Here is a 27,878-nt window from a genome sequence, read left to right as displayed (position 1 = left end):
AACGAAATTGGAGAAATCTTGCCTCCATGGCTGTGGTACCTTTGTAAACGTTAGCTGGGGAGCATGACACATCTCTGACACTCTTCCCCACGGACTGATGGTACATCCTGCAGGTCCTTTCAGTGTAGGGCTTCCCTAAGATTTCAGCGAGGCAGCTTCTGACAACTTCCTGCCGGGCCCTTCCAGTCCTGTACTAGCTTCTCAGCACAGGGAACTGGATGTCTGCCTCTGTTGCCCTTCTCCTGCAGCCGTGGATGTCCTGCTGGGCAGCTCTCAGCAGCTGTGGCTGTGTGACTAGCACTGGCCTCTCTCCTGCTCACCTTTACTCTTCCTTGCACGATGAGCTGCAGCCTACAGCCTGACTTCGTTTCGATGTCCTGGCACAGACTCCCTGCACAGACACCAAACACCTAGTGCCTGTCTGCCTTAACCCCAAGCATCACTCCCCATGCATCTCAGATGATGCCAGGGTCCACGTTGTGTGGGTAAATGGTACTTGCTGGCCCTGGGTCACACAAGTGGAGTGTGGAGGAGCCTCTTCTACTCCGGTGACTGTCCTAACTTCTTTTGTCTCCTCTGCATAGCAGATGATCTCCAAACCCAACGAGCCACCCCGGCAGCCTGAGAGCCACCCTGAGGAGACGGAGGAGGAGCTCCGTGAACACCAGGCCTTGCTGGATGAGCCCTACCTAGACCGGCTCCCTGGGCAGAAGGAGCCCTCCCTAGCTGGTGTCCAGGTGAAGCAGGAGCCCATTGAGAGTGAGGAGGAAGAGGTAGAGCCCACTCGAGAGGCGGAACCCAGCCAGCGCCCAGCCACTGAGCAAGAGCTGCTCTTCAGACAGGTGTGGAATTAGGAGAGCAGACAGCTGACTCAGCTTTTCCATTTGCCCTCTGAATCACAGACACTCACTGTTCTGGCCTTGGCCATCTTCCTGCCTTCACGGACAGTGGGGTGTTTGTTGTACACTCTCATGTACATGCAGGTTGGACACCCGCCCTCTGTAGGTATTCATGTGCCTTCTTGAGCACATGGTCCACACAAAACTCAGGTGTGTGAGGCTGTAGATAGTAACAACAAAGAAAGCACTTGTGAGATTCAGCCTGACTGCGAGAGCTGGAACAAGGGGGCTGGAAGTGTTCATCAAAAAGGAGCTGGGTGTGGTGGTATATACCTGTAATACGAGGACTGGAGAGGCAGTCAGACAGATCTCTGTGAGTGTAAGGCTAGCCTGGTCTACATAATGAGTTCCAGGCCAGCCAGGGCTACAGGGTGAGACCATGTCTCAAAAACAAACGAAGAAAAGAGTCAGGGTCTGCTCAGCCTGGAACTTTCGTACTGCTGTTTGGGTGACCATCGTTCAGATCCAGAGAGGACAGTGAGGTCTGGGGTGCAGTACACAGTAGCAGACTGCCAGAGACACGGCGCTCAGTGAGTGGCTGTTGATTGGGAGTGAAAGGTAAACGGGCACTTGTCTAGAAAGACTAGGGACATTTGGACAGGGCATGGGAAGCCCTGGATTAGAAGCCAGAAAACCCCCAGGGAGGCTACTTTTTCCTCAGAAAGTATTCCCAAGAAGCTGTACTTGATTCCTGGGTACTATTCTAGGGCATACACCGCTGCTTGCTAGACTCCAGGATTCTCCAAGCCCCTCCTCAGTCCTGTCATACTCCAGATGTGCCTACCACCACTGCTTCTCCATAGCATTCAGTATGCCAGAACAGCAAGGCTCCTCCAGCAGACACCTGCTGACTTCCGTTCTCCTAGGGTCCCTGGAACAGTTAGGCAGCACACGCGGCCTAAGAGTGGCTTGGATTCTCCCGAGTATCTACACTGGGAATAGGTCCCGTAGTCTGTCCCCAGAGCCCAGCTCTGTGAGGCTTTCCTGGGTCTCGAGCAAAGGTGGCCTGTTTGATTCCAGGAATACTTAGCTTCCATCACATACCACCACTCTTTAAAGTCTAGTAGAATTAAAAGGGTGGTGAATGCCATGGGACTTAAGATCCAGGCACTCAGGAAAATTAGTGGCCAGGACTGTTAACAGGTTAACGGACATGTGGTTAAAGGGACATGGGGACATGTTTGTCGTGTCTGGAGTAGACCCTCAAAGGAAGCCAATACCTGCTTGCCCTCATTGAAATACAGTGCTCTGTTAACCACACAGATATAAGTCAGAGTATTTCAGTGCTGCTTTGGGGACTGGTGTCTTGTAGACACCAGATGATCCAAGCATGAGACAGTCCTTAGGAGTCCTTGCTTCCTGTGTTCTCTGGAGAACCAGTGAAGCTCCCTCATGGGGACCTTGGGCACAGAGGAGTTTGTGGAAGTGCACAGAGACATCAGCTCAGAAGAGTCAGCTGCTTAATGGTCTGATGCAAGCTGGGGAGGCTCTGGGCCTTGGGCTTCTGTGTGGGTGGTTCTGACCCTCCTCCTCCTGCGGCCCTCCTGTCTGCTGAAGACTACCGCATCAGGCAAAGTCCTCTCCTCTGCTCACAGCTCAGGGCTGGACCCTGCTTCTCAGGAGGGTGTATTCTCCAAAGCCATAAGATCTGTCCATCAAATAGGACTTGGGGCGAGGTTTGGGGCGGGGCGAGGTGAGTTGGACTTCCTTTTTAACATGCAGCAGTGGCATGGGATGATGTGGTTTCCTTTTTCATCTATCTGGGGCCCTAGGAAGTGGCTTCCTCTGTTCACTACAGAATGAGCAGCCTCTGGGCAGGTCAACCTTGGGAACGTCATCTTTGCCTCACTCCACCATCGGGGTCCACATCCCTCAGGGCAGCTAATCCCCTGAGTGGTGATCCCATACTCCAGATACCCAGCCAGAGTCTTCCTCCCCCACAGTGTACCCTTGCCAGCCCAGGCCTCTCCCCTGGGCACCTGAGCCCTTAGTAGCATATCACTTTATGGCCCTCACAGTTCTGGCCTTCCTAGCTTGAACTGCTGGAGTGGTTGGAGGCCAAGGCGGAACCACATAAGATGGTATCAGGCTGGCCCTTCAGTGTCTGCCTTTGCTCTCTTGCTGAGTTTGACTCACAGATTAATCACTCTTTCACTACCAGAAGAACCTATGGAGGGCTGGCAGTGTGTATTCACAGTCCCATTTTCACTATGGCCAGAGTGATTCTCTCAGCCAAGGATCTGACCCCTGTCCAATACCAGCCCCTCCACCACTGCTCATTATCTCTTTAGAGAATGTATCCCAAGCCCCACCTGGACCACACCTCCCTATAGGCCTTTGAGATGGCAAGTCCCCTCATCCTCTTAAGCAGGGCCAGTGTGCCAAATGCCTTCTTGTCAGTGATCCCACTCAGATCATGGCCCACCTTTAGGAGGCATAAATCCATGGATAGTAGTCCCACAGTGGAGAGGCCTGTCGGTGGCTAGGGGTGACTATAGTAAGTGTCACAGACCGGTGGAGAATGTTCTGCCACTGATGGCCCTCTCTCCTGCCCTGCAGCAAGCTCTCCTGCTGGAGCAGCAGAGGATCCACCAGCTAAGGAACTACCAGGCGTCTATGGAGGCTGCTGGCATCCCTGTGTCATTTGGCAGCCACAGGCCTCTGTCTCGGGCACAGTCCTCCCCAGCATCTGCCACCTTCCCCATGTCAGTCCAGGAGCCCCCCACCAAACCAAGGTTCACCACAGGTAACTTGTAGCCTCCTGCTGGGTGGGGGGACAGTGGGAGGCAAGGGGTCAGGGGTAGTCTGAGGCTGTAGAGCAAGCCATTAATGAGAGGCTAGGGGAGCAGCCTACAGCTGAATCTGGGAAGAACCCAGGCCACGCTGTCCAGAGACAAGCAGCCAGCACCATGCCAGGTCTGATAACCACACTCAGTCATGGGAGCACACCATGATGCTGTTATTCTTGGAGCTGGCCACAAGCTCAGAAAAGTGCCTTCTTTTTTTCCTGCAGAAAGCAGTCCCACCTGTTGCCAGCATAGTGCATCTCAGCTTCCCATTCTTAGTCAGCAATAGCAGCCTTGATCTTCTGCAAGTGTTCCCCTAACCAAGCCTAGGACAGAGACTGCCATGAGGCTCCAGCACAGTGCCCTGTACCGTGGTTAGTGGAGAGCTCTGCTGGAGCAGAGCACAGCAGACCTGGAACGAACTCTGGACCTCTCTGGCATTGCACCTGCCCTGTGGACTGGAAATCGTGTCTCAGTGGCACCTCAGCTTGTGCCTAAAAGGTCCAGAGGTCTGGAGCGAGCTCAGCGGAAGTATGGACCACAGCTGCATAGAGGCAGGGACAGAAAGCTATCCCCACAAGATGGTCACACCACTCTTCCAATAGCTCCCTGTGGTGCAAGCAGGGCAGCTAGGTTGGTTCTTCAGAGTGTTTTGATTTAACATTTCTTTCTAATGAGGAAAAGCTATGTGAAAACGGAATGGCTTTATCCTTCACAGGTCTTATAAAATGTCTTGCAGAACACTGCAATACAGCCAAGTTTTTCTTAGAAGGAAACTTCCTGTTTAGGGAAAAGTTTCAGTAGTAATATCTAGAAATTAACATTACTTCAAAAAAAAATTAAAACTGCACCTCATAAAACCCAACAAGTGTTCTGTCCATGAGCACTTGACCATTGGCTGAAATGAACGTGTCCTCAAAGGACTGCAGCTCAGATAGGGAAACTGTCCTGAAACCTTGGTGGCAGCTTGCATGTGAGCAGTGTTCAGTGCCCTCTGTGGCTATTCAGAGGAGATCTTCCTGTGTGTGCCACTCTGTGAAGCCAGTCACAGCTGACACACTTCTGTGGTCAGCAGTTTCTAAGCTGTGTTCATGTACTTGCTCATTTCAGATAGGCTTGTTTGTGTATCTCACATATGAGGTCCAGCTCCCTCTGTCATCTTGGGTCCATCTTGAGTGAACCCATACATGCCACCTCTTACCCTATGTCCAGCTGCTGCTCTAGAAGTTACCTGTTGGCAAGCCACAAAGCTCATGCTGGCCTGGACCATGTGGTAACCTTGGACAGTGCCTACCCAACAGACCAGACAGACAGGCCTTGAAGGGCCACACTTGTCATTCCCAGCATTCAGTGTAGCCCAGAGGCCACCCAGGTCCCTTGTCACCTTTTAATCCATAACTTGGCCCCATGGTGCAGCCACAGTCTTTCTGAGCTGGAGTATTGGCCAGTGCTAGGTCTCTCACTCTGCTTTTATCTAGATCCTCAAGTACCAGCTTGGAAAGGGGATAGGGTGGACTTGAACCAAGAACCAACTCTGCTCTGTTCCCTCCTGGGAATTCTTCTGCTGTCCCAGCACCACCTTCTGGCATTGACTGGCTCAGCCCTGGGCACTGCTCTGACTTCAGCTCTGTTCCACTGCAGGCCTTGTATATGACACGTTGATGTTGAAGCATCAGTGTACCTGTGGGAACACCAACAGCCACCCGGAGCATGCTGGGAGGATCCAGAGCATCTGGTCCCGCCTGCAGGAGACTGGCCTCCGTGGCAAGTGTGAGGTATGGGACCTATCTCTGGTGATAGAGGAATACCTACTGCCTTGCTTGTTCCTGGACATGGCCTCCGGCCTGCTCTATTCACAGTGTCTGCCAATCTGTTTTCATGTTACAGTGATGGAGAGAATCCAGGAAACATTGCCTGTGTTTCCTCATCCCCATCCATACTGTCTATGGGCTTCTGAGAAGCCCATCTTGGCACCTTTTCTGTTGTTGTGATAGAATACCTGAGGCTTGTACTTTAATAGAGCAAAGAGGTCTCTTTACCACCTCACAGTTCTGGTAGCTGGAGGGTCCAAACCAAGGTATCAGCATCTGGTGAGACTCCCCTGACTAAGCCACAGCTTGAGAGAGACACAGAAAAGAGACTGCTGTGTGGGCTGGCCTTTCCCTGTGACAGCCTGTTCATTTGAGAACTAATTGAGTCATATAGGCCTGAGCCATAATATCTCCCAAGGGTGAAGTCCCCGTTTCCCAGTCACCTTCTGCCAGACCTGCCTCTTACAGGACCCACAGTGCCAGCACTGCCATATTGGGCATGTAGCTTCCTTTCCACAAGCCTTTGGGAGCTTCCATGGCAGAGTCCAAACTGCTTCCCTAAGATTCTGTTGCTTCTACAGAACAGTGCCAGGCTGCCTCCCCATGGCTGTCCCTGCCTTCTTCCTAGTTACTTCCCAGCATGCTCTGTGGCTGACCAGTGTGTGCATCCATACGTATGCGGTGAGGGAAGGATCCAAGACCCAGAGGAAGATCAGCCTACATGTCCCATCAGTCCTGGCAACTTTATTAAGATGTGTTCTTCTGATGTAACATCGGAAAGCTTCTCTGAGGATGTGTGGAGAGCCTTGGGCCTTTCCTTCCTCAGATGTTGGGTTCCATGAGGCAGTGGCCAGCATGGAAAGCACCTTCTCCCCCTCAGCCCCAAGTCTGGTTAGCTTTGCCTCTGGTTCCTTTTTGCCAGGCCCTCTGCCCGCCCAGGGAGCTGTGTGGGAAGGCTCTAGAAGGGATGTCTGTGTCAGTGCTGTTCCTCAGCTTGCTCAGCTACCGTGCTTGCTCCCAGGAGTCTGGCCTGCCTGCCAGTGGGGTCCAGGGTTCACCCCACATTTGGCCACAACAGAGCTGGTCACATAATAGGGCTCTGGTCAATCAAGACCATGTTGAGCCTTTCCTGGTTCCCCACACATGATCCAGCAGGTATGCGGTCCCAGATCCTGTGCACTCAGGAGTCCTGAGCTCTGAGGAAGAAGGATGGATTTGTGTAGGGCAGGCTGGTTCCTGGGAGCTGGTAGTCTCAGGTGGGCCTTCTTTCCCCATCTGTGCAGTAGGGCTGGCATCACCAGAGGATTACCTTCAGTACCTGCCAGGGGAGCCTGCTATGACCTCTTTCAACTAGAAAACCCCTCCATGACTTTCCCTCAAGTTATCCTGCACATCAGCATAGGATAGGGCACAAGGAATTTCAAAGGCACTAGCAAGTGCCTTGTAGAGCAGCAGTTATTTCTGTTTTCTCTCTCTGAGCCCACCTGCCCTCCCCTATGCACTGGAATATTCAGAGTTTAGGTCATCCCAGGGTTCACATGGCCCCAGTATCCCTTACCGTTCAAATTGTACCTCACTTATCAGGCCCACACCTGCTTCTGATGGCCTCTGGGTGGGAAGTGAACAGTGAGGGGTGAGGTGAGGCCACAGACACCTGCTTTGGGAATCTATCCAGAATGCTATGCCACTGGGGGGCAGCATTGGCCTGTGTACACAAGCCCTGAGACCAATCCTCTTTCCTCTCTTGTTCCAGCTGGCCTTGCGTCCTGCCATCCTGCCCATCCAGATGCTGCCCTGAGGCACCCTTCAGCTGCCAGCATTTACTAATGTCTTGTCCCTCCCAGGACAGTATATTCAGGCAGGGACTGGGAGGCATTCTCAGCCAAAAAAGCAAGCAGAGCCAGGCAGGGATGAGAGTCCAAACATCTGAGAATGCAGGACAGCCACCCACCTCACCTCACCTTCTGTTGTGCCTCCATGGAGGTGTGAGAAACATTTGCCACATCTGGGCCAGTGGCAGGGGGAGGTGAGGGCTGGCAGAGGGTTCTTAGATGTCAGGCTATGAGGTCAGAGCAGAGTTGGCAGGAGCCTGGAGAGGTAAGCTGGGACAAGATGGGCCTTAGAGCCATTGACAACAGTAAACACACTGACCAGCTCCCCAGATGTAAGTACCTTCATCCCAAGCATGGGAAGCTCATCATGGCAGCCCCTTGTGGTACAGAGGAGCTGTTCCTTAATTCAGCCCAAGAGAGCAGGCACACGTCCACACCAGGTTCCCTTTGTCTGACTTGTAGCCTGAGTCCTAGGCCCTTGTCATTAGAGTTGATGTCCAACACAGAAGTCAAGTAGGTGATGCTCTGACGTCCCATAGGTTCCCAACCGCTGACACTGAAACTGGAGCCTGGGCTGTACCTCACTCTGGGTACCAGTGAGGGCTGGTGGGTGGACTCACCCCATGAATGGTCTGAACTAGAGAGATCTTTCTTCTCTGTAGGCCCCAGCCCCTCTGCCAGCCTACAGAACCAGAGCCACACACCATGTTGGTTTAGCTTCTTCTTTACCATGTAGGCCAGTACCTACCAGACCAGATAAATGGTCAGGAAGGGGAGATCAGATCCCTGTCAGCAGCTTCTTGAGTGATGAGGACTTTTCTTCGCCTAACCCCCAAGGAACCCTTTCCCTATAAAATATTTGTCTGTTTCATAACCCACTGGCCAGCTAGTTAAGTGGTTACCTCAGCTAAAGAGCAGGCACTCATCTGCTAGTTTCTAGAGATCTGGCAGTAGCTCAAGAGTTGGTTTGATGAGCTTATAAACTGCAGAGGAGCACAGGACTCCTAGTCACCTCCCAGTGTAAGCACAGACTCCAGTGTGTCAGCCATGCACAAGGGAGGGACATGGAGAGCTGGTGTTGAGGAGAAGCAGTGGCCTGGGTCCCCTTGAGAACGAGCTCGGGCGGCTCGCCCTGCCTCTGACTCTTCCTGCAGTGGCCTGGGTCCCCTTGAGAATGAGCTCGGGCGGCTCGCCCTGCCTCTGACACTTCCTGCTTTTTTAAGCCCGGACCCTGGTTTCAGAAAGCAAAATAATAATTTGTTGGAAATCATTTGTGTGACAGTGAAGGGTAACATGTTTAAAACTAGAATTATCTTTTAAATGTTTTTCAAAGCTATGATTAAAATGCAAGCCACCTAAAGTACTGTGTTGTATTGTATACTGTTTTGTTTCTGCTTTTCAGTAATCTAATAATCATATACCCATCCTCATAATCAGACTACATTCCCTGTGGGGCAGTGGCCTTGCTGAAGTAGAGATTGAGCTGACACACATGTTCTTACCCTGTGTCCCCACAGTGCATCCGCGGACGCAAGGCCACATTAGAAGAACTGCAGACAGTGCACTCGGAAGCCCACACACTCCTCTATGGCACAAACCCTCTCAACAGACAGAAACTGGACAGTAAGAAACTTCTAGGTACTCGAGACCTTCCTTACATCCCTACCAGGTTTGATCTCCTGCAAGTGATGTTTCTACCCCTCTGCCCCTGCAGCTGGGGCCACTGTGTGGCTGGTGTGGCTGGCTAAGACAGGAAGGTTGGCTCCTGCTATGACCCTGGGTACAGAGAAGCCTGGAGCTCCAGTCAATTCTGGAAGCTGCTTGGGGTTGTTTGAGACCAGGCGCGCCCAGCACTTGTCCTGTTTGCAGTTTCTTTCTGAAATCTCGGGGGGGGGGGGGGGGGGGCCGGGTAATGAGAGGAGGCCTGGAGAGCCTCAGGCTTGGCCACACTGAAGTCATTGGTCTCAGACAAGGAAGCTGTGTCTTGGCCCTGTCAGTCAAACTCCATGGCCATGTTCTGGCTCGCAGAGACCTATTCTGCCTCACCGCTGGAGTTTTTATCCAGTAAAAGTAGGATTGACAAACTGGGGGGTGGGGTGGGATATGTGTATCCTATATCGCCTGCTTGGCTTACCCCACAGAACCCAGCAGCTCAGAGATAGTGACTTTTGCACTGATCCAGGACTACAGACAGTAATGATAAGGACAGACCTAGGTTTGTTGGTCTCTGCCTTGAAACTTTGACTTCAGGTCATGGTCCCATGGACTTGATCTGCACCAAGTCCATCTCCCACCCCCACTCCCCTATTGGGCCCCTTGTGTGCTCACCTTCACCCTTAGTCAGAAGGCAGGGGACTCCCCTGCAGGAGCTTGGCCAGTCCAAAGGACACTGACAGTGAGAGTTCCCAGCAAATAGTGCCCTTAAAACTGTGACGCTAGTCTCACATTTACAAAGCCACTGCCCATCCTAAGCTTCCAGTGTGGACTCCACACTAGGTCAGGAGTAGACAGGACAGTGTGTGCCAGGCAGCTAGAGAGACCTTGAAGAGGGGAGAGACTGTAAACAAACGCAGAAGAAGGAGGAAGTGTAGGCTGTTGGGAGAATGAAAATTCAAAGCATGATCACCAAAGGAGAAAGTTCCTGGGCTGGAAGACAAGCTGAGGCAGGCTTCCCAAAATGGGGCTAAAGGCCAGCTGCAAGGAGAGGACCAGGGTCTGTTGTGGTGCCTGGTCCTAGCAGTAGTGCCGAGGAGGAGGGGAGGGTGGGTTTTATGCTTAGCGCTGCCGGGCACTTCTTACCGGATTACAAAGATCTCAGGAGTAAGACCAAGCAGGCAGCAGCTGAGACAAAGAGCAAGCAATAGGACGAGGCGATCGATCCACTGCAAGGCTCCACAGAGAGCGGGGGTGCTCTGCTTCCTCCTGTCTGTCCTCCAGCCAGGCTGCCAGGCAAGCAGGAGGAACAGGAGCATTGGCAGCCCAGGAGTTTGATTCCTCGGCGCCATTTCTCAAGCCCTGGGGGACACTGCTAGCCTGGATGAGACTAAGCAGGATGCTGCCAGGCAGCCAAGGGGTCCATCCCGGAAGCAACTCCCATAACATAGTCCAGAGGACAGCCCTGTGGCCCCATGTAGCAGCAGGCAGGGTAGACTGGGACTGTGTGGTTTGGATGCTGTGTGCTACTGAGCCAGGCTGTGTGCAGGGCCATCTTGGTTCTTCTGGGACTTTGACTTTTCAGACCATGCCATTTGTTTTGGACTCTACAACCCACTGTCCTCCACACTGGCCCCCTGGCTCCAGGGATGCTCTCCATCCAGGAGAGGCAGCATGTAGATCCCAGAATGAGGCAGGACCTAGGCCCAAGGTGGGACTTTTTCAGTTGGAGTTGAGGAACAGGTTCCATCTCACAGGAGCAGGGGAGGAGTCAGCTAGACAAGTGCTCACCTAGGCACGTTTCATCAGCCATCCCTTCTCAACCCACCAGAGTTACCAGCAAGAGAATTTTCTGAGTTTTGAGCTAGTTTCAAACCAGGTTCGAGACAGGTTATCAAAGGCAGAAGCGTAGTGTTAGATGTGTGTCCTCTGGAACAGGAGAAGTGTCTGTGTGCAAGGCTTGGGATGCAGTCCGTCACTGCCCACCCATCATGTGAACACTTGGGCCAGCACTACTCCCTAAGCCTGTTTGTGCATGGGTTTCTTTCTTCGTTAGAACGTTCCCCACCCTGTCCCCATCCCTGTGCTCCAGCAGCCGTGCAGGGGCTGACTGCCCCACCCCGTGTCATTGTGTGTAAGTGGTGCCCATGGGAGTTGCTCCCTTGGTATCCTTTTCCTTCCTGCTGAGCTCTTTGGCACTGTGGGAGGTACCTAGTCTATCACCACCTAGACCTCTCAAGACCCATGTTTTAAGTTTCTACAGTATCCTAACCACAGACCTTCACAAACATCCTTAGCCCGAGTATTTGAGACATAATAATAGCAGTTATCCCAAGTTCTGTTAAAGTAGCCCTAGTTAGATTTGTAAAAACTACTGTGATTTTCTTTTCTTTTTTAATCCGATCCACACATTTCTCTGCCATGTACAAAAGACCCTTTGTAGTTCTTCACTGAAGTAAATGACAGGTGTAGTGGGCCAGTCACCATCCCTGGAGGGATGCAAGGAGGCACTTAACAGCCATGCTGAAGAAAATAACCTGCCTTTGTTTACTGTGAAGCTGGCAAGGCAGACCTAAACTGCTGGCTCCCACAGAGTGTAAGTTGCAGAAGGCAAACTACTGTCTTTCCTGCCACGTGAGCCAGCAATCTGCTGTGAGTAGACCAGAGGACATAGTCCTTAAGGTTAGACTTCAGGAATGTTTTGCAGCCTGATTGAAATGGTTGTGATTTTAAACCACCAACAACAAGGAACCCCTGGGTATAGCTAGTGATGGACACCAAAGCTCTTGTCATGAACATCATGCCCTGTGCCTCACATAGGATGAAGTTTCTTTTTCCTTTTATGTTGGCTGGATAATGAGCATGAAAATACTCCAATGATTGACATCTGTAATGTACATGGTGTTGGCTGTAATTGCAGAGGGAAATACACTTTCATGGGCCACCACATAACCAGTGGGAATTTACTGGAGAAAGTCGCAGGTTCCCGAGCACAGGAACTCTTCCTGATGTGGCAGTGCTGTCCCTTTGTTGGAACGAGGAGTGACAGTGAAAGGGCTGTCCACGGTCACTCCATGCCTGACTGTCCCCAGCTTTAGACGCTGGGTGCCCGGGTTACAGTTCACTCTGGATACAGGCCCATAATGACTGCAGTTGGACAGTAAGCAGTAAGCAGGTGGGATGTGGCTTATAGTCCACACCCCTCCTTCCCAGCCTTTCTCCAAAGGCCCAGACTTTCCCTGCCTACCCTATCTCCATTCTCTGCATGTTCATCCTCTCTGGAAAGAATAGTCACCATTTAAGGCACTGATTTGACATGGTGCTTCCCTGTACAGCTCCGCTACATGGCCAGCTCTTACTCCCCTGAAGATTCCCCTCTGCTGCAAGAACCAATGTATGCAAAGTTTAGAGCATTTTTACTTGCTACCCACCTGACACTGAAGGAAAGATGCATTTAATGGCCCTGTTCTGCTTCCCATATTTGTATATGCAAATAAGGACCAAGCCCTGGACCTAGGCTGTGGGTGCTTAGCTATTTGAGGCAGAAGGGCAGGGGTGGCAAGAAGCTGGTCCAGGTAGGATCCAAGGGTCATAGCCTTCAAGAAACAGCCGGAAGTGGAGGCCACAACAGTACTGTTTCCTCAGTATGAATTTGAGGACTGAGAGTGGCAAGGAATATGCAGGTATGGCCTTGTTCCTGCATTGCCCATAGTGACACAGTACCCCCTAGGTGCAGGCCAGGAATGGGCTAGTTTACTCAGCTCCACACTTGGAACTTCAGCCAGACATGCAGACACAGCGAACCTCCCCTAACTCCCAGATCTGCCAACACTTAGTGGAAGAGTTCTGTGTTTTAGTAGGAGCACTATCGGGTATAAACAAGCTCCCTGGCCCACAGGCTCTCTAGGCAGCATGATGTCTGGATTGTGCAGGGCTGGGCCAACTCCTGGGGCCCACCCCTGCCTCCTGTAGCTGTCTAGCCATGAGAGCCTGCTCCCTCTCAGGCTCACAGCGCACAGCTGCTCTCCCTGCACTTGCTGCCTGGTAGTGCAGCCTTGCAGTGGAGCCGGTGGGACGCTAAGAACATCTTATCCGGTCTGGTGTCCACAGCATGCTCTAAGGGTTGGCCACTCCCAGAGACAGTGCTACCCTGATCTTCTGACCCTCATCTTCTCCCCCAGGTTCGCTGACCTCCGTGTTTGTCAGGCTCCCTTGTGGTGGTGTTGGGGTAAGTATTTCTTTAATGTGTAAATAATGTCCTGTTTGTTCTCAGAGCCCCAGTGGTCACAGAAATCATTGCCTTGCTCTTTCGAGTGGGTAATGGCTGCCAGGTGTTTTCCATAAACAGTACTATGGGGCAGGCGGGGCCATGTGGGGCTTCAAAGGAACTGAGAGCGGGGAGCATTTTTTTTCACCAAACTCAGGCACCTTTTTGGGGGCAGGTTGTCTGACACTGCATCTGGAGCCCTCCCTACTAGTCCACACACAGCTCTTGTGCACCTTATGTGTAGACTGCCTCAGAGCCTGCATCCACAATAGCATTGTGCTCATGTCCACACAGGCCACAGAGGCTTCTTCAGGCAGAGTGGGCTTGTTCTGTGCCACTTACTAACTTGTCCTCCAGACAGAGTCAGGTGGCATTTGTAAGACACTCTCAGGTTTGTGGTGATAGCCATTTCTATAGCCAGGTGATACGGGCAACTAGTCACCTAGGAAACAGCCTGAGACACACAAGTGGTAAAGGTGTCTGCACAGACAGCCTTAGCCTCTGCTCTCAACCCCGCCTCAGGAGGCCGAGGATCTGCTGTGCTCCTGTCCTCTGGATGGAAGAGCAGGACCAAGCAAGTGTCCTGTCTGGTCTTCTGACCCTTGGAGTCAGTCCCACTGCACCACTGTGTGTTGGGCTAGCTAGCACGTGGCCAGAGTTGTCCTGCTAAACCTGTACTGTGTTTGATCATAGATCCTGGGGTGAAGCTGAGGTCTGGATTCTGTTATGGAAATGAAACAAAATTGTTTTCTTCCTGAGTCTTTACAGAAATCGCTGCTTTGAAAATTGCCCCGTCAGAAAGAGAATCGATGGCATCTATTCATACCACCACCAAGCCCTCCTGGAGTTACTTTGTTTTGTATTGTAAATAGGCTGCAATCTCTTAATTCAGGGCAAATTTTTGGCTCGACTTGAAAAGTTTTGGATTTGCACTGCCCTGCAGCCAGAGAGCCCTGTGCAAGGCAGCATTTATAATTTGCAAATGAAAACTAAATGCAAGCTTAGATCTGGGGGGTCGAACCTGGGCAATCTCCTGCACCACTAACCCCAGATCTGAGGTGCAGCAGGCATGCGAGATGAGTGCAGACATACTGCACAGATGTGAGTGGTGCCCATGGGACCCAACCTGAAGAGAGTTAGGATCTTCAGGTCTCCTTTCACATGGGATTGAGGCTAGGCCTAAGTGGTCTCACTCAGTTTTCCTTCCAGGTGTAACCCACCAGTGTGTCAGAAAGAGCAATGCAGATGCTGTGGGGGAATTGAGGCTTGTGTAGGATGAGGAACAGGCACCCCAAGGGAGGCCCTCTGTCCCTGGAAGCAGCTTTCCATTACCATTTCCTTATGTAATAGTTCTTTCAGAGTTGAAAACTCAGCCTGCCTTAGTTCTGTGAAGTAAAGGTGTGAAACAGTTTTAACCTTTTTTTTCAAACCAAATAAAAAAACACTGCTGTTTTGTTTACCTCATTATTGTGAATTTCATCCTAGTGAGGACCTGTGTTCTTAACTGTCTCTGCTCCTGTCCCATCCCTGCCTGGGAGTGTCTTCTGCCTCCTCCCGTCTGCAGCTCCAGCCTCCTGGTTCCCAGGGCTAACCCAGATTTACCGCATGCTCCATTATCATTATTCAGCTCTCATTTCCCAGATGCTTCTGTGTTTCTCTTCCACCTCTGTCTGTCCTTCCTGGAAGCATTTTTCTATAGCTCCCATTCCACAGGAGCATCACCGCCCTGACTGAAAAGGGCCGCCCCTCAGTACCACTTCAGGGGAAGCAGCTGGACAGAGTAGGACCAAAACAGCAGCAAAGTCTTGTCTTTGCAGCCTGGGCTACTGCACTGGGGTCGGTCAAGGGTTTACCCCTCTCTCAGTGCAGAAGGGGGCTTGGCCAAGCTACAGACGCTTACCTCCTATGTCCAGAAGAGTACAGTCTATAGAAAGTCCTGGAAGAGCAGGCAAATGGCATGCATAATCCCTTTCCCCGTGTCTTAGCCAGGCTCTAAAGCCAGGCTCCCTCTTCACATGTGGGAAGAAAATGATCACTGAACTCATTCATAGCCTTCGTCCTGGCCTGGGCTGCCCAGAACATTGCTGCCCCTGGAGATCACAAGCTGGTGGAGTGTATCCTACAACTGTCACCTTTGATATTATAATGAGCTGATAATAATGATTTGATTCTCCAGCCAAAGCTGATCTTCATAGAATCACAAGCCAGTGTCTCAGCTTTGAACAGTGATGCCTCCCAGCAGGGGTTCCTTTGGCATTCAAAAAACATACCCCATGCTAAGTACACCTTTCAGCAAAGGCTAAACCAATATAAAGGAATTTTAGATCATCTGTCTCTGAGAGTGAAGCTTGTAGAAAAGCTGAGAAGAGTTGCTCCTCGCACTGATGATCAGTGTCTGTCAGTTATCAGGATGGCATGGAAGGCCAAGGCTGGAGATGAAGAGAGGTACTTGTGGGTCTGGATTCTCAGCTTCTTTGAGTGCTCAGAGATGCCTCACAGATCTGGCAAACCTCAGATTGAAGAAGTTAAACAGCTGTTAGCCAAGCAACTCCCACTCACTCCCGGGCCATAACTCCCTGGCAAGGGCCTAAATCTCAGTGTGTCTGGCCCAGACCCCATGTAGCCTCCAGGGCATACATATAGACAAGTTATTCCTGTGCCCTGACGTTGCAGCCCTTTGATCCTTGCCCAGGCTCCTGTCTTGGGCTTCCCTGTAGACCTAATAGTGGGAGTGTCTTACCTTGTTCCCCACTAACCAGACCTTAAAAACGCCTGCAAGATGGCTCTGCAGGTAAGGATACTTGCTGCCCAGCCTGACAACCCAAGTTTAGTCCCTGAGATTCATGTAGGAAAAGGAGAGAACTGACTCCTACAAGTTGTCCTCTGACCTCCACAAGAATTCATTTTCATCTGTGCATATCCATTTACACACACACACACACACACACACAAATAGAATTTTTAAAAATTGCAATGCATTCTCCTTTGCCCAAGCCAGTGGACAGCTGGTTGGCCCTGCTTGCTGTTTGAAGTAGAAGCTAACAAGCCACCTTTCTGCCACCGGGGACAGACCTAGTTGTTCTTGATTAGGCCTCATGCCTTAGTCCCATTCAATTACCTGCAGCCCTTAGTAAGAGTGTACACTTAAAGTCAACACGTAGAAGAGCCATGGATTGTAGTTCTGTTCCATTTCATTTTCTGCTTGTTAATATAACTCTTCACTCCAGTTCCAGTTTAAAAAGTGAGGTGATCAGTCACCTAGGATCCCTACTGTCAGTTCCAGGTCTATTGGAACAAATGAAAGAAGAAGGGTATCCCAGAGGGGATGGAACACAGTATTTCTGGTCACTTGTTTTATTCCTGTGTTTATTATTTTGGCGTATCTCAAAAGGAAATGTACCTGGTGTGGGTTGCTGTCTGCTCTGGCCTACAACTCAGGGGCAGAGCTTTAGGGGACCCAGGCTACACAACCTGTGGGATGGCAGTGACAGTGACCCAGGAGTTGGCTCACCAAGGAGTGTTGTTTTCACAGGTGGACAGCGACACCATATGGAATGAGGTACACTCATCGGGAGCAGCCCGCCTGGCTGTGGGCTGTGTGGTGGAGCTGGTCTTCAAGGTGGCCACAGGAGAGCTAAAGGTCAGTCAGCATGATAGATCTGGCTGGGTGACACAAGGAGGCTCAGCCCTTTCCCTGTTGGCCAGTGACTGGAAAGCATTGGTGCAGGGCGGCTCCTGTCCAGGATAATGTGGACATTCCATGCTGGTGAAAACGTACAGTTCACATTCTGAGATGGATCTGAGGAGCCCTTTACCCCTTCCCAGTTGCTAAGGAGCACAGAAAGCTTTTGTTTGTGTAGCCTACCTCTTCAGCATCAGCTATTTTGAGATTAAAACGAGACATTTTCAGAGTAGTCATTGTAAAATAACAACAGCTTCTGGGATAGTTCATGGCAGCTGGATTCACACCCGTCTGCCTTGTGGTGTGAGACTGGTAGAGAGACACTGACCTCGTGTAAGTGAGGGTTGAAAAGGGACTGCCTTGGGGAAACTAACTAACTTCTCTGGCCTGGTCAGTGCTGGCAGGCGGCAGACCTTGAAGGCCAGTGCAGTGTGGACCCTGCAGCCTCCTGTTCACTCTGTAGCTGTGTGACCCACAGGGTGGTTACTGAAGCAGACAGCAGTTGGAAGTTAAGGCCCCAGGTTTCAGCATACCTAACCCGAGCAGAAACCATGTTTTGTTTTGTTTTTTAAGATTTGTTTATCTATTATGTACACAGTATTCTGCCTCCATGTATGCCTGTGGGTCATAAGAGGGCACCAGATCTCATTATAGATGATTGTGAGTCACCATGTAGTTGCTGGAAATTGAACTGAGGATCTCTAAAAGAACAGCCAGTGCTCTTAACCTCTGAGCCATCTCTCTAGCCCCTTGTTTTGTTTATTAAACCCTTAATGCTACCACTCATCTCACAAGAAAGGCCTCCCATGCCAGGGTCCCTGTCATGTGCATAGGGACAGGCACCTGTGAAGTCCAAACCCCATCACTGGCAGCTCCTGCCTGTCTTGTTCCCAGAAGTGAAAAGCCTTGCTCTACTTGAAAAGTGTCTTAGCTCTCCCGAAATTAGAAGACCCATAATTTCTCTCATCATTACAAGGAAAATGGGTATCTCTGAGAAAAGAGGGTCTGGCTCAGCTCACAGTGATAGATAGGTGCAGAGAGACTTCCTGGAGCTAGCCCACACGTGGCCTCACTCAGAACCACCACACTGTCTTCCCTACTCAGTGTGGTGTGCTAAAAGATGGGGCCCTGAAGGTAGAAGGCTGTACACTTGGTGGAAGATCGTGTATCCTGGGGACATTCATGGGGAAATGTCCCCTTGGGAGTTTGTGTGTGTTCATTGTGGGGCTGGTGAGTCTTCGTGCCATGCTCGCCTCCTGCTCAGCACCATCCATACTGTTATCTGCAGGAGGCAGGTGGAGTCTGAGGCTTGTCAGACTCCCGAAGCCAGTGCCCAGGACTCAGCAAGAGTGCTGGCACAGGAGTGAGGAAGGAAGTCTGCAGCACCGAGTGTCACGGCGTCTGTCCTGTGGTTCCACCTCTCAGCCTTACCACTGCCCTGGTCCTGTCAACCCAGAACCCTTGGCTGACCTTTTGCTCAGTTAAAGTTTGACCATGCCTCTTCCTGGGGCTGGAGAGAGCCAGGCTTGGTTGAATGTTCTTACAGCAGCAGCCCCAGTGGTGTGCAGGTGGTTCTGTAAAGTACAAGTGATGGGCATAAGCTGTGTAGCAATGCCATCCAGAACCAGCTCTGCCGTGATTAGTTTCTGGGTGGGAGGGGAATTAGGTAATACATGTGCTGTCCATACCCCAAATAGCTAAGATATGGTCAGGATAGAGGTGGGCACAAGACCTACTTGAAGCATAACATGGACCCAGCAGCAGCCTATATGAATACTTTTTTTTTAAATGGGAGAATGAGAAAACAAGTTCTCATTTAGCCAAGCTAGCCTCCAGCTCACAGTGTAGCTGAGACTGGCCTCGAGCTCCTGATCTTCCTGCTGGGGTTATATCATGTCCAGCTTTCTTATGTCTGTATCTACGCCTGCCGTAAGGCTGCTGGTGAGCAACAAGCAACAAGACCATCCAGGACCTGAGCCCACACCCCCTCCAGTGGCTGCAGCCCTAACCCTTGACACTTGGAAACAGAGCCAGTTGGTCTCCTGTCTGTCAGTAGGTCAGGTCAGGCTCTCTGAACAGACTCCTTAAAAAAGGAGCCAGACTTCCTCCAAGGCTCAGCTAACCCCATTTCCCATCCATGTCATGGGACCAGTAGTAATGGAAACCACATCCTCCTGTGGATTCGGAATCTGGTGACTGGTGTTTGTAGTGACTTTGGGGGGGATAATAAGTGTCTTTCCTCACTATTTCCCACTGTCTGCTATCATTTGCAGAATGGCTTTGCTGTGGTTCGTCCCCCAGGACACCATGCCGAGGAGAGTACACCCATGTAAGTGGACACACCAGGCTGATAAAAAGCATGGGAGACAGGGCTGGGTGAGCATCTGAGTGCCCAGGGAGGAGCTAAGTGGCCTTGTGCACATCACCCAGGGTGTGTTAGTCTGTCTCCCTTGCCCACAACCAAGGTAGACATGTGATTTGAGAGTAGTGCGGTTGGATGAGGAGTATGGCCATGAAGGCTTCCCTGTTGGGTTTGAGGAAGAGCCGGTCCAAGTGGTAGAAATGAGGGCATCAGGGAGGCTGGGCCAGAGATGTGTGTGATGATGCTTTCGGTTCCTAGTCCACGGGGACGGTACCATTCACATTGTCGGTGCGTTTTATCACCCTTTCTAACCTAAACAAGGTAATTCCTCCGAACCTTGCCCAGAGACTGAACCAATTAGATAATTCCAAATAGTTGTCTCCAAATGATTCTAGATCCTGTGAAGTTGACAACTAATATTAACCATTAACAGTGTCTGTATATGTCTTCGGTATGTGTGTGCATGTGTATGTATCTGATACATACAAGTGTGTCTGTGTATATTGGTAGTGGGTACATGTGTGTTTGTGTATAGCTGTAAGTTATGTGTGTCTATAGGTCGGTATCTTTTATACACTTGTGTGCCGGTGTGGGGAGATTGTCTATGGTGGGAAGTTGTCTTCTATAGTGTGTGTGTGTGCTCATACTTCAGTGTATATTTGTGGAGGATGGTATGTGTGTCTGATGGGTGAGTCTCATGTGGCACATATGCTTGTGTGCCTGTGGATCTGTGGTATATGTATATTAACATAGCTTGTGTGTCTGTATGTCTGTCCTCGTGGCTGTTGGTTAATCAGCAGCATCAGTTAAGGTCCCCAGTTAGGAACCAGCTGTCCTTCACCTGAGGCCCTCCATAGGACTCTAGATGTCTGCTAAGAGTCGTGTAAAAACAGTAACCAGACGTCTCCTCTGCAGGGGGTTCTGCTACTTCAACTCCGTGGCAGTGGCAGCCAAACTTCTCCAGCAGAGGCTGAATGTGAGCAAGATCCTCATTGTGGACTGGGTGAGTGGCTGCCTGCCCGGCAGGCGTGACTGAACATGGGCCTTCACCTCTGCTGAAACTTAGAATCCAGGAACTGAGCTTTCTGGAAACAGTCCTAGAGATCAGAGAAGTTGGCTTCAAGACAGAGGCCAGCTGATCCTGCCAGTCAGGGGCCCAGCCTGCCAGGATAGTACACACATTTGAGGGAGGCCACCATCACCGGTCCCAGAACTCTCTCTCAGGAGGCTCTCTCAGAGTTTTGGAGGTTGTGTTTAGGCTTGGCTGTATGCTCTGACCTGGGGACATGGACCTGGCTGCCCCCTTATGCCAGCTGAAACTCACTTCACACAGTGACTGAGCCTCCGTCTTCCTGAGTGAGTGCAGCTTCTTGCAGCCCCACTGTCTGGAATAGTTGCTGTTTCTCTGAGAACTAAACCAAATGTCAGAAGCAGCACCCTGCCTCGTGAGTGGACAGGAGTTGGGGGATGCATGTCAACACCCCTTCTTAGGCATGGTGCCTTAGTCACGAGCTCTGAGCAGCAAGAAAAGAGGCAGCCTGGGCTTCTGCCAGGCCTGTGATCACCCTGGTCCTGGCAGTGGGCTGTGGTCTCCAGGACCAGCGTGCTGGATGGCCCTGTTCTGCAGAATTGCCTATTGTGGGAAAAGCTCTAAGAAGCCAGTGGTTCTGAGACAGAAACGCCCTTTGGTACTGATGGCTCATAACATACTTTACTCAGCCCACGTCAGGTGGGTATCATTTGGATTTCATGCCCTTCTCCATTTCAGAAAGAAGCAACAAAACGTAAACCAGGAGACAAATGAACTCTCAGGTCTAGAACAGGGCCTAAGCAAGGCAGGGCAACAGGGCAGTTTGCCACCTACATTGAGCCTGCCCCTCCTGCAACCTTGTCCTTCCTCGGGAGCAAGCAGAGATGTGGGAAAAGACAGAGTACCTTGCAGTTGGTGGCAACATAGACAAGACAGTTCCGTTCTGGGAACGACTGAGTCAGCAGATGACCCATAGACACTGTCTTGTCTTCCCAGGGCCACACTTTGTGTTAACCTGCTTGATGGTGACACAGACAGTACGATGGCTTACTACTGTAGTTGTTATCCATGGTTCCTCCTCTCAGCAGTGCCTGGTAAATGAGATGGGGGCACTTGTCTTCACTTGACATCCACATCCTACACTGAGCACAGGTGACCTTGTAGAGAAAACTTTTCACACGCATGGCCAAGCAGCACAGAGCCAACCTGCCTGCCTGTCCTGGGAACCAATTCTCATGGCCCTCAGCAGTGTCCACAGGCCTGGCTGAAGCCATAGCGGCCTCTTTTTTCTTGCCTGCTCCTCTCATGGTTACATGGGCATTGTGTCTTAAGGAAATAGCTGGTCAGGGATAGAGAGATGGCTCAGTGGTTAAGAGCCCTGGCTGCTCTTCTAGAGGACCTGGGTTCAATTCCCAGCACCCAGATGGCAGCTCAAAACTGTCTGTAACTCTTTTCCAGGGAATCCAACACCCTCACACAGACATACATGCAGGCAAAACACCAATGTACATAAAATACAAATAAATAAATTATTTTTAAAAGATGAAAACTGCTGGTCATTTCTGGGTGGGGCCCTGGGCACCTGTCTGTCACCCAAGTTCATTTGCCATATGCCCTCTGCGATGAGAAACCCCCACAGTCTGTGATTATGCTGTGGAAGTGAGGAAGTGGTTCACCGCAACTGAGGCAGGCACATGAGAGGAATCGGATGGCTTTGTTTGAAATCACAGCCTCAGCTCAGCTAGAAGTTAGCCCCATCCTCTTCACTGAAGTCAGGAATGTGCTCTGGTGCTCAGGGTGCACAGAGACACTGCCAGCTTGGACTCTGGCTTCGACATCTCTGTCATGCTGCTGGCACCTTACCAGGAGGTGCAGGCCAGGCTGAAGGTTTTATTTTAGGGTGTTCGCCAAGTAAGAGCTGTTAGCCCAAGGTACGGGGGACAGAGGATGGTAAGAGCTGTTCTTGAGGCCTGGTCCTCCATGAGCCAGTTTCTTGGTCTCGCAGGATGTGCACCATGGGAACGGGACCCAGCAGGCCTTCTACAATGACCCCAATGTTCTCTACATGTCCCTGCACCGCTATGACGATGGGAACTTCTTCCCGGGAAGTGGAGCCCCAGATGAGGTACGTGGAATGTGGGAAGGACATTTGGGGGTCACTGGGAGGACAAGCCAGCTTGGAGCCAGGTGCTGCAACTGTCTGGAAAGCAGGGCAGATGCAGGCCACACCTGACTGCCACAGAAGCAGCACTTCACAAATCAGACTGCCCTTCCAGAAAATGCTAGCCTAGATTATGCTGTACATGACTTGGGCCAGAATTTTGTCTAATGTTGAGTGAGAATCTACACATCTTTTCTGGCTCCATTCAGGGCAAGGAAACATATGCCCAAGGCAGGTGCTGTGCTGCTCCTCCTGGACACCTGCTTCTCTGTACCTGTGCTGGCTCTCGCAGCCACTGTCTTTAGGCAGCACACCCATGTCCCTCTCTCATTTGGCATCTGGTACGACGTGGTGGTCCCAGGAGCACAGAGCCTGCCTCCTGAAGACAGCCCCGCAGTCCAGAGCCACTTGTGTGCACACATGATGCCCAGGTCCTCAGGTGTCTCTCCTTAGTTCCTCCTAGTTCAGGGCCTGTGAGCAGCTGCAGCCATGTAAAATCTGCTCCACTGATAACAGTGCCGGTGCTGGAGAGGCTAGCGTCACTGGTGCTCACACTCACGAATCCACAGGACCCACGAATCCACAGGACCCACGAAGATCCCTGTGGGCCTGCCAGCCCACACACTAGTGCAAGTGTCAGTTGACCTAGATATTCTTTTCAGAGTGTCGGTGACAGCAGTTTCTCTCCTTGTGGCCACAGGTGGGCACAGGGCCAGGCGTGGGTTTCAACGTCAACATGGCTTTCACGGGTGGCCTTGAACCCCCCATGGGAGATGCAGAGTACCTGGCGGCTTTCAGGTGAGTACCCCTCTGTCTGCCCACTGCTCAGTTAGTGACCTTTATTTCTGAGTGGCTGCTCTTTGAAGGTCAGGTCTTGTGAAGGCTCCTGGTGACTCTGGTACTCTCTTGATGACAGTAATGGATGTCCTCCAGTCACAGCAGTCCCTGCAGCTGGTGACTGGGCCGGCCCTCATCCCCCAGGCCTTGCTCTCTCCTCCTGAATTGTGCTCACTGAGGGCATTTCTTGAGTATGCCTGCAGTTCTCTGATCTGGGGCCAAGTGTGACCCCTGCTCTCCCTGCCCAGGTGTCCACAGTGTCTGACCTGCCTGGCCAGCCTTTGAGGTGAGCCTGCCTTCCTTAGTCACCCTGACGTCTGTCCTAACGGTTGGCAAAGTGTATGAATGATAATCCCTTAGTGAGGGTACCTTCTAAAGCTTCAATCGCTTCTTTGAAAAGGGAAATTGTTTCAGGTTGGGTTTTTTTTTTATTTATTTTAATGTAAAGTAGCACTTTGAAGTTCACAATTTATGGTTCCCTGGGCATCAGGTGGGGAAAGAAGGGTCAGAGGCTCATTCCCCTTTCTTCTTGAGTCTCCTCCTGTGGGGCCCCGTGGGAGAGGCGTGCCTCAAAGGCAGCACCTTGTTCTTCAGAGCACTCTTCTGCCAGGGCACATTTTCAGGGGGTCAAGCCTCCGATGAAGAAAAGATAAGAAAATTGCCCCTAATGAGATCCAGAAGTGACCGGCACTTTCTCCTCAGGCTCAGAGCCTTGTAGGAGAAAAGGAACTGTAATTCAAACCAGGCCTCGAGCCAGACACAGCTTTGAAGTTGGCGGAGCTTGGGCGGAACACTGTGGGCTGGGAAGCAGAGAGTGAGTGATACACTGTCCTTAGCCTCCTAGACCTGTCTTCAGTGCCTGGCCTCAGCAGTGAAACAGTCGTGTGGCATCAGGAGGTATGGCAAAGGTGTCACTGGTGCTGCTGTTGTGAGTGGTGTCTTTAATTTCTCACTGGCCTCAGACTACAAAGCCTGCTGCCTTTCAGCGGCCCTTGAGCCCTCATTCTGTTGTACAGCCTGCTGCTGTTGCTGCCTTTCCTTCCAAACAGTTGTTTGGGGCCAGGGGGTAAGACGCACATGGTCCCTGTGAGTACACTCTCTGGTGATACCCGCTGTAGTCACCACTCTGCCTTCTGATGGTTCGTGTCTAAGAGACAAGCACTCTGTAGAGATTTGGTTAAACTATCAGCTACCTTTTTTAAGATAGTTGCAATTCATCATGGAACCCTCTGCTTCCTTAGATAGAATTTCAGCAAAGACAGTGGTCTTAGAAATCAAGAAACAGAAGCATAAAGCTCAGCATTGGAAGACCAGTGAATCAGCAGCCTCTCTTGACCTACCTGGCCTCCATAGAGGAACAGAGATTGATTGTTCCCAACCGTCAGGGGGCCTCAGATGCCCCCAGAGGTGAGGCCCTGGCCAAGCCTTGTCCACCTCAATCCTGGGGGCAGGGCTATTGAGGGTTTCCGCCTGGTGAATAATAAGTAATATGTCTCCTGCAGCCTGAGTAAAGGTCCTGGTCCCAGGATGAAGCAGGCAGGGTATTTGAGGAACTGGTCCAGCGAATGGTGAAGAGGCCTGAGAGTAGAACTACCTTGTTCAACAGCGACAAGCCATGATGTTGGGAGGAGCTAGGGCTAATACGAATGTGGGGAATGTGATCTCCGGCACTTGCTTGTAGGGGGTTGAGCAGCACCAGGCCAAAGATGCAAAAGAGCAGGTGTGGGTGTGTAGCAGAGAATGCTCTGGCAGGGCACATTGTGAAAAAGTGTCTGAGGTGGCATTTAGTAATCCAGGAAACACAGGTGGGATGCATTAGGACAGAATGTTCTAGGTGTGAAGAAGACCCTACTCCTCTGGTCCTAAGAGATAGGAACTGGATCAGGGAGAAAGTCAAGACCACCCGGTTGAGGCCAGAAGAGCCTCCCATCAGCCCAAGCCTTTGCTAACTTGAGGATGCCCTTTATACAGAATCTGGGATGTTTTTCCTATTGTAGATAAGTAGGAGGAAGTACTGAAAATCGGGGTCTGTAGAAGAAAAGGCAAGCTCTCGAATTAGAGGTTGTCAGCATGGGGGAATTGGGGATAGATAGGATTACCATGGTGAGCAAATGGAGAGGAGAGTGAAAGCAGAGTATAAGATGGAGAGTGGACCCTGGTAGCTTTGCTACATGACATTGACCCCTGGATGAAGGGACACAGAGCTTAGTGCCCCCCCCCCAACTGTGGCAGCCACCAGCCTGGACTGAGTTAGAGATGGGTTCAGTGACTCTCCGGATGATGCTGTGTGGCTCTCAAAGCACAGGAGCAGGAACACCTGCTCTCATCTGGGAACCTAACTCTTGAGGCACTTACTGCAGTTAGTGTGCATTTCAGAGGTGCCCCTGTGTGCATTCTGCCCTCTCATGAGAGGAATGTATGACTGGGCCCCTGGTACTGGCCTGCCTTTCCATGTAGCTGGCAATGAACAGTTCTTCTGTGAGATGCAATGTGAGCCTACATCCCTGCCTGGTTGATGCACTAGCCCCACTTTTCACCTAGCAAGCCACAGGCAGACAGATGCAGTCATGTGTCTAGGCCATGCATATATGTGAGAGCCCACATGCCACAGACTGGGGTGGTTGATTTGAAAGCAGGACGACCCTGGTAATGAAGGCTGTCTGAGCTACAGAAGAGACACTCATCATGCAGCACATAACATGACACCACATACATAGGTCTACTACACAATGGTCATCCTCAGAAGCCTGCAGCCACTCAACCTAGCCACTGTATTGTGCACCTGAGTACCTGTGGGGGTCCTCATTCCCTCCCTGCACTAAGGAGTGAGCTATGATCACATTTCCAGCCTTCTCAGAGGGCTGCCCGTTTTGACTCATTTGTCCCTCCTCCAGGCCAATCTGTAAATTTAACTGTTGTCTTGGGAAGCCTCACCTCCCTGACCCCAATCTCTCACTTACAGACACCAATACACACACAAACACAAAAGGCTTTTCTATTTCAGAAACTAAGTTGATGGTTCCAAATTTATTTTGGGAGGTAAAATGTAAGCTCAGTCTCCCATTTTTCTTTGAATGCCAGTTAAATAGGGACATTCTTTGAGGTTCTTTCCTGCAAGGTGGTGGGTAGGAGGCACATTCACAGTGCAGCAGGGAGTATCCAGCTGATACATAAAGTAAAAAAGCCATGTCCCAACAAGGAGCAAAGATATCCATGGTGTCACACATGGACGCTGGAGACACCCTCTAACACATACCTACACAGGCAACACCAAAAATCATCACCTGTTATGCAGACAAACAGGCCCCAGACCTGATCTACCAAGACACAGAAGTCGCTTGATCCTACAAGAGAGACTCAGACAATCGTCTGATAACAGACACAACCAAAAGAGATTGCATATGCGCGAGCGAGCCACACACCGGGAAGAGCTAGATTAGCTATCTGCTCAACGCATATTAAGAAACACACTAAGAAAACAAGTGAAGCATCGTAGACAAACAGAAGAAGAGTGTAAAGCGTAAGGCCCACTTTACATCTCCCTTATTCCCGTCCCCCCCCAAAATTACCAAACTTTGGTAAATCTTGCTGGAACAAACGGTAGTCAGCAGGCTCTTCATGCACTGTTAATCAGAAGAATAGCACAATCAGTGCTTGTTCCTACCTCTTCCCCTGATAAACACTTAATGCTAAAGACTTCAAACTGAATGTCGATTCACTCCGTTAGCGAAGTGTATTGGACCCCGAACGTAGGCCTTACAAGAAAACACTCTGCTTTGAGAAAGGCCTTCTTTCCTCTACTGTCTTACCTAAGGCCAGTAGGGTGAGCTTGAAGCTCAGACAAAAGAATCTGTGCTTCCTAAACTACAAAACGGGCTACTAGTTCACTCAGTAATTGAAGAATAAGTTAAAACAGGGAGCTTCTTCTTCCAGTCCAATACACTGGTTAAGTCTGACTGGGTCAAGCCACCAGACACACACGAGTGAGCTATTTAGCAGAGGCGTATCAAAAACAGAGTAGCACAACACACTAAGCGAACTATATAACTGGGGGGTAATATATATGACGACCTGAGAGTAAAACACTTCCACTCTGTAGAAAATAGAGCAATACTAGATATCGTCTATATCTCAAACACCGAGTGGTTATGGAAAAGTGTTGATAACTTAACCGAATTCTTGCGTCATTAAAGGACACACCATCCCTCTCTCTTTGTGAGAAGAAAACAGGCCACCCGGTACTCAGTACGCGTGTTCTGTAATATTGGCTAAGTTCCCGCACCTCCGCTACAAGGAACAAAAAGAAACTCTGACTGACCATACACCCACCATCACGAGGCATAATCTACCAACTATCACAATAGAAAGGCCAAGAGGGGACACTTACTAATCTCACAGATCTTCTCTGTATCTCACACCACCAATAGAGCTGCTATCCGCATGGAGCGGAAACAGACGCAAGTGCTATTTGCAACTGTAATGGCCAAGAAAGCACAATAGTGCGTTCTACCGAAAAACCACTAATAGCGCTCAGGAGACCTTTGAGCAAACTGAAGTG

The 27,878-nt window shown here is 50.8% G+C and overlaps 1 protein-coding gene across 1 annotated transcript in view; it reads left to right on the top strand.

The window, feature by feature from the left end:
• The window catches only part of Hdac4 (histone deacetylase 4), a 275,958-nt gene that overhangs the window by 216,922 nt on the left and 31,158 nt on the right, over window positions 1–27,878 (top strand). Inside the window, exons 13-23 of the mRNA XM_037210476.1 lie at window positions 588–842; window positions 3,459–3,645; window positions 5,327–5,460; window positions 8,846–8,951; window positions 13,163–13,209; window positions 16,781–16,888; window positions 19,204–19,259; window positions 20,208–20,295; window positions 22,328–22,447; window positions 23,184–23,282; window positions 23,569–23,606. Of these exons, the coding sequence (XP_037066371.1) occupies window positions 588–842; window positions 3,459–3,645; window positions 5,327–5,460; window positions 8,846–8,951; window positions 13,163–13,209; window positions 16,781–16,888; window positions 19,204–19,259; window positions 20,208–20,295; window positions 22,328–22,447; window positions 23,184–23,282; window positions 23,569–23,606 (1,238 nt within the window). The remainder of the gene's footprint in view (window positions 1–587; window positions 843–3,458; window positions 3,646–5,326; window positions 5,461–8,845; window positions 8,952–13,162; window positions 13,210–16,780; window positions 16,889–19,203; window positions 19,260–20,207; window positions 20,296–22,327; window positions 22,448–23,183; window positions 23,283–23,568; window positions 23,607–27,878) is intronic.

This window comes from Peromyscus leucopus, chromosome 13, assembly GCF_004664715.2.
Source record: "Peromyscus leucopus breed LL Stock chromosome 13, UCI_PerLeu_2.1, whole genome shotgun sequence".
Taxonomy (NCBI): domain Eukaryota; kingdom Metazoa; phylum Chordata; class Mammalia; order Rodentia; family Cricetidae; genus Peromyscus; species Peromyscus leucopus.
Note: the sequence above shows the minus strand (reverse complement) of the source record. Positions and strands in the feature narration are given on the sequence as shown.